The sequence below is a fragment of the Mandrillus leucophaeus genome, unplaced genomic scaffold, assembly GCF_000951045.1.
Source record: "Mandrillus leucophaeus isolate KB7577 unplaced genomic scaffold, Mleu.le_1.0 Scaffold209, whole genome shotgun sequence".
Classification (NCBI taxonomy): Eukaryota; Metazoa; Chordata; class Mammalia; order Primates; family Cercopithecidae; genus Mandrillus; species Mandrillus leucophaeus.
This window is the reverse complement of record NW_012102132.1, coordinates 1,750,852-1,756,195: the sequence shown is the minus strand read 5'-3', so window position 1 is coordinate 1,756,195 and position 5,344 is coordinate 1,750,852. Positions and strand designations below refer to the sequence as shown.

Sequence of the window (5,344 nt, the reverse complement as noted above, 5' to 3'; positions counted from 1 at the left end):
GGCAGGTGGATCACGAGGTCAGGAGATCGAGACCATCCTGGCTAACATGGTGAAACCCCGTCTCTACAAAAATACAAAAAATGAGCCGGGTGTGGTGGCGGGCGCCTGTAGTCCCAACTGCTGGGGAGGCTGAGGCAGGAGAATGTTGTGAACCCGGGAAGCGGAGCTTGCAGTGAGTCGAGATCGTGCCACTGCACTCCAGCCTGGGCGACAGAGCGAGACTCTATCTCAGGAAAAAAAAAAAAGAAAAAAAAAGATAGGGTTTGCAGCTGGGCAGTGGCTCTCTTGCCTGTAATCCCAGCACTTCGGAGGCCAAGGCAGGAGGATCACTTGAGCCTAGGAGTTCAAGACCGGCCTGGAAAACGTAGTAAGACCCCGTCCCTACAGAAAATAAAAACATTAACCAGACGTGGTAGCACGCGCCTATAGTCCCAGCTACTGAGGAGGCTGAGGCAGAAGGATCACTTGAGCCCAGGAGATCGAGGCTGCAGTGAGCCATGATCCACCCCACTGCACTCCAGCCTGGGCAATGGAGTGAGACCCTGTCCACCCCCGCCTCCCCAACCTCCTCTCCCCACCAATAAAGATAGATTTGGGTTTGAGATTTAGGCCTGAAATAGCCTCTTCATCTGCCCTGTAAAGGGTTAGTCATCAAAATAACAGTGATTCATTGCTTGACCTTGAGCCGGTCACTGTAGCTCAGTTTCCCTATCTGTGCAGTGGCGGTGACTGTGCACACCTCTTGGATGAAATACTGTTCTTAGGAGGCTCAGTACACAAGGTACACATGCACCCAGCTTTGCCTGTTGCTGTTAAAGGAGACAACTGCTTTATAAGCAAGTGTGGCTTGTGTGAGCATAATTCTATTGCGCCTCTCTTCCTAGGCCTCTGCACGATGCTGTTGAGAACGATCACTTGGAAATTGTCCGACTACTTCTCTCTTACGGTGCTGACCCCACCTTGGCTACGTACTCAGGTAGAACCATCATGAAAATGACCCACAGTGAACTTATGGAAAAGTTCTTAACAGGTATGACAAAGTTCAAGAAATGGTCTTATTCAAAAATTAGATGGTAACTCGATACAACAGATGATTGGAATTTGACTAGGCAGGAATCACAAAGGCCAAAACTGCTGTAAAGGAGAGCAGCCGAGTGTTTGAACTTTTGTGTGGTTTGACTTTATTCTAGTGAAGCTAAGTCATCTATTCACCCTAATGTTTTAAAAGATTTCCTAAAGTTATTCTCATTTTCCACACATGCATTCTTAACTTAGGTATGGCTCATAGGATTACATCCTGAGTCTGGGAAAAATGACTCAAACCTTCCATACATGAAATTGTTTGGACAGGTTTATGGTGTTAGGTCATCAGATAACCCATTACTTAAGCCCCGGGCATTACAAAATCCCTAAAGCAGAAGCACAAGGTTTTCATGAGTGTCAGGCACCTGCATTTAAATTCCTTATCAGGCACTTCCTGCCAAAGAATGCCACTAACTCACTGGTGACCCGCCCTTGTTTACCTTAAATTACGCTCACTTGTTGAAAGAAGCAGCTTAGTTAGGCTATCAAAGAAGAGATACATAAGTAGGCTGGACACAGTTGGCTCACGCCTGTAATCCCAGCACTTTGGGAGACCTAGGCAGGCGGATCACCCAAGATCAGGAGTTCCAGACCAACCTGGCCAACATGGTAAAACCCTGTCTCTACTAAAAATGCAAAAATTAGCTGGGCATGGTAGTGGTGGGCGCCTCTAGTCCCAGCTTGGGAGGCTGAGGCAGGAGAATCCCTTAAACCCGGGAGGTGGAGGCTGCAGTGAGCCGAGATCGTGCCACTGCACTCCAGCCTGGGCAACAGAGCGAGACTCTGTCCAAAAAACAAAAGAGATACATAAGTGTAATGCTACTTTATTTTGCTGAGAAATAGGAAGACAGGAAATGACCTGCCAGCCTGTCATGAATTTATAGGAAAAAATGCCACGTGGCTCTGCCATCATTTTGTTCTCGGCAGTAGGTTTTATCTTGTTTTTTTATTTTTCTCTCTCTCCAGATTATTTAAATGACCTACAGGGTCGCAGTGATGATGACACCAGTGGCACTTGGGACTTCTATGGCAGCTCTGTTTGTGGTAAGCTGCATTGTTTGCTCTAGTTCAGTAGGAGGTGAACAAATTCAAGTCCATTTATGTCTGGTATGGGTGAGGGAAAGCCGGTGGTGGGCACTGGAAACAGGACTCACTTGGGAAAGAATCTTGTTAAAGTCCTTGTTGTTGTTGACAACTGTGGACATCGTGCTGTGTAGTTGACTGATTCCTTCCTCTCTTATTTGCCCTCCATTAGAACCAGATGATGAAAGTGGCTATGATGTTTTAGCCAACCCCCCAGGACCAGAAGACCAGGATGATGATGACGATGCCTATAGCGATGTGTTTGAATTTGAATTTTCAGAGACCCCCCTCTTACCATGTTATAACATCCAAGTATCTGTGGCTCAGGGGTGAGCATGGCTATCATGTGGTTGAAAACTAGCTGAGCTACTCTTGAGGTGACAGGAGTTAGAAATGCCCTTTAAGCAGATGAGGGTGGGTGGGTGAGTGAACTCCTTAACTGTCCATGAACCTCACACAATGCAGTAGATATTTTCCAGAAAGGGTACACATCAGCTTCCTTATACCCAGTGTGGTGAGGGGTGGGGCACAGCATGGTATAAACCTGCCTTCATCACTAACACCAAGGCTTGTCACTCCCCAGAGAAGTGGGTGACTGGAACTTTATGGAAGGGTCAGCACCTCGAATACTTCAATCCTTAGACACTTTGAGGAGGTGTCCTCCCTAGGACTCCCTGCAACAGGCCACTGTAGAATGTTTTGAGATGTACTGGACTACACTGATAAAACACCTTGTGTAAGGTTAGGACAATCATTGTACATGACACTTAGGATATTGGTGTGTCGTCAGATTTAGTTAATTCCCTCTGCCCCCTGTGGTTGAGCCCCTGTATGCCAGTGACCAGTCACTTTGGGTGTACTTGTCAAGAGACTGCTCTGCTGTGTGTTGACAGAGCTGCTTGATGAGTAACATCCTCTTCAGCCCCAAAGCTATAAACATGTATGCCATTACAAACAGTGATGGAAATCACAGAGTATGGTAGGTTGTATGCAAGGAATGTAATACTTTCCTTCTCCAAAGTGTCACTCCCAAAACAATGGAAGGATGGGAGTGGACATGCCTGAATGGAAAGGAGAGACAGCCTTGTGTGTTTATAATGCTGTTAGTGAGGGTCTGAAGAGAGAAGAGATCAAAGAAGTGGGGATACAGACTTACTCCCCCAGTGACTGTTGATAACAGGGCACTTGGATAGGCTTGACCCGAGTTGTGGTCACAGCTGAATGAGCAGGACTTTACCACCAGAAAGGGGAGAAATGGGGCTTATTCAGATGGTCCTCCCTAGATGGACAGATGAGTCCAGAGTTCCTACTGCTAGAAGTAGTTACTCTCCCTCACCTTAAAAAAGAATGGCAATCAGAGAGTAGGTATGGTGAGAAATGAGGAGTGGGAGCAGAATGAAAGGACATAGCTAGAGGCTGGTCCAGTCAGGCTGGTAGTTAATATTTGGGAGCATTTTTCATTTTACTGAAAACTCAAAGCATTTTCCTTTCTGTTTTGTAGGCCGCGAAACTGGCTACTGCTTTCAGATGTCCTTAAGAAATTGAAAATGTCCTCTCGCATATTTCGCTGCAATTTTCCAAACGTGGAAATTGTCACCATTGCAGAGGCAGAATTTTATCGGCAGGTTTCTGCAAGTCTCTTGTTTTCTTGCTCCAAAGACCTGGAAGCCTTCAACCCTGAAAGTAAGGAGCTGTTAGATCTGGTGGAATTCACGAACGAAATTCAGACTCTGCTGGGCTCCTCTGTAGAGTGGCTCCACCCCAGTGATCTGGTCTCAGACAACTACTGGTGAGCAAGCCAGACCCACCGTGTACAGTGTGTTATAGTGTTAATCCTTGTGCATATGTGTCATAATACGACTATTTCTGTAAAGAAAGGACACTATTACATATGAAAATATCTCTTCTTTATATAAGAGAAATTACTCCAGTCAGAAGGACTTAGAAACATGTTTTTTTCCTTTTAAACTTTTAAGTCAGTTTTTATGAAGTTGTTATAATGTTTCTTTACTTTTCAATGCACACATGCTTTGGGATATGTTTGTTTTTACTTGGAACATTTGTTTCTTTTCTTTTTTAAGGAGAAAAAAAAATGAGTAAAAGAAGCTCCACACTTTGACTTAATTTCATACAAAGCTCTGATGACAGAGGCCATGACTGTGTAGAGTGGTCAGAACTGTGTGGTTGGTTTGAGGGAGCGAATTTGGGGAAGGCACTTGGTGATATAACTTTGTTTTGTTTACAGAGTACCTGCTCGGGCCAGGTATATGCTATTGGATGTAATCCAGTAGTGTGTAATATAAATTCAAACCATATCCACACACAACAACTAATTGTATGAAACTTTTATATCCTAATTTAAAAGCTGTGAAATTAGTTTTCACGCATCAAACCGGATTGTTTATATGTTTAAACATTTTATGCTCTTATTTAAAGAAGACTTTGAGCTATTTTTTTCTGTACCCTGTAAAATATTGAAAACTAACATAATATGTTGAGGTTGCTCGGAAATGTACATAAAACTAAAATTTTCTGAATCGTGTGTTTATGTTTGAAATCTGTGTTTTAACTTTGTAAGTAAATTCTCTGCCTTTGTATTTATATTTTACAAAAATTTTCTTAAAAGGCAATAAAACTGTTGAGGAAAGGAGAAAATTGAAGTACCTTGTGTCCTATGTATTCCTAAAGCATTATTGTTGTCCCTGATTCTTCTTAAATGGTGCTGGTGATGTATTCCCTATAGGTAACTTTAGAGCAATTTATAGTCTCTAGAAACCAAAGCGGACTGGAGGGTTTTGGAGGAGTTATACTCAGAATATAATTTGGGGTCCTATTCTGAAAGCCCAATTCTTGGACATATTTCCTGTCTCTTAGAACCTTCTCTTTCCTGTCTTCCTTTGATGCTTATGGAGGCTTTTGCATTGCCTTTGGCCTTGACCTATTTCAGTCCCACCTCATGGCCAACTCTCTAGGAGTGTTTTTTCTGAAACTAGGCATTTGTTATGTCACTTCTGCAGCCCTTCTGTTGCATGGCCTGAGAGTCAAGGCCTATAGAGCCAACCTTTCCTCTGTTCTTGACTTTTCCCAGCAGTATCTGCATTGGGCACTATCAGTTGGCCCTTGATTTCCATCTCATTTGCTTTTGTGCCTGTCCTTCACTATAGAGGCTAGAAAGCTG

General features: G+C 43.8%; 1 protein-coding gene across 5 annotated transcripts in view; it reads left to right on the top strand.

Moving 5' to 3' along the window:
* The window catches only part of BCOR (BCL6 corepressor), a 143,314-nt gene extending 138,488 nt beyond the window's left edge, over window positions 1-4,826 (top strand). For all 5 annotated transcript variants that reach the window (XM_011980170.1, XM_011980169.1, XM_011980167.1 and 2 more), the window contains 4 exons: window positions 885-1,030; window positions 2,050-2,127; window positions 2,339-2,495; window positions 3,668-4,826. In XM_011980170.1, coding sequence (XP_011835560.1) covers window positions 885-1,030; window positions 2,050-2,127; window positions 2,339-2,495; window positions 3,668-3,959 — 673 coding nt within the window. In that variant the 3' untranslated portion in view covers window positions 3,960-4,826. The remainder of the gene's footprint in view (window positions 1-884; window positions 1,031-2,049; window positions 2,128-2,338; window positions 2,496-3,667) is intronic.
* The last annotated feature ends 518 nt before the right edge of the window (window positions 4,827-5,344 follow it).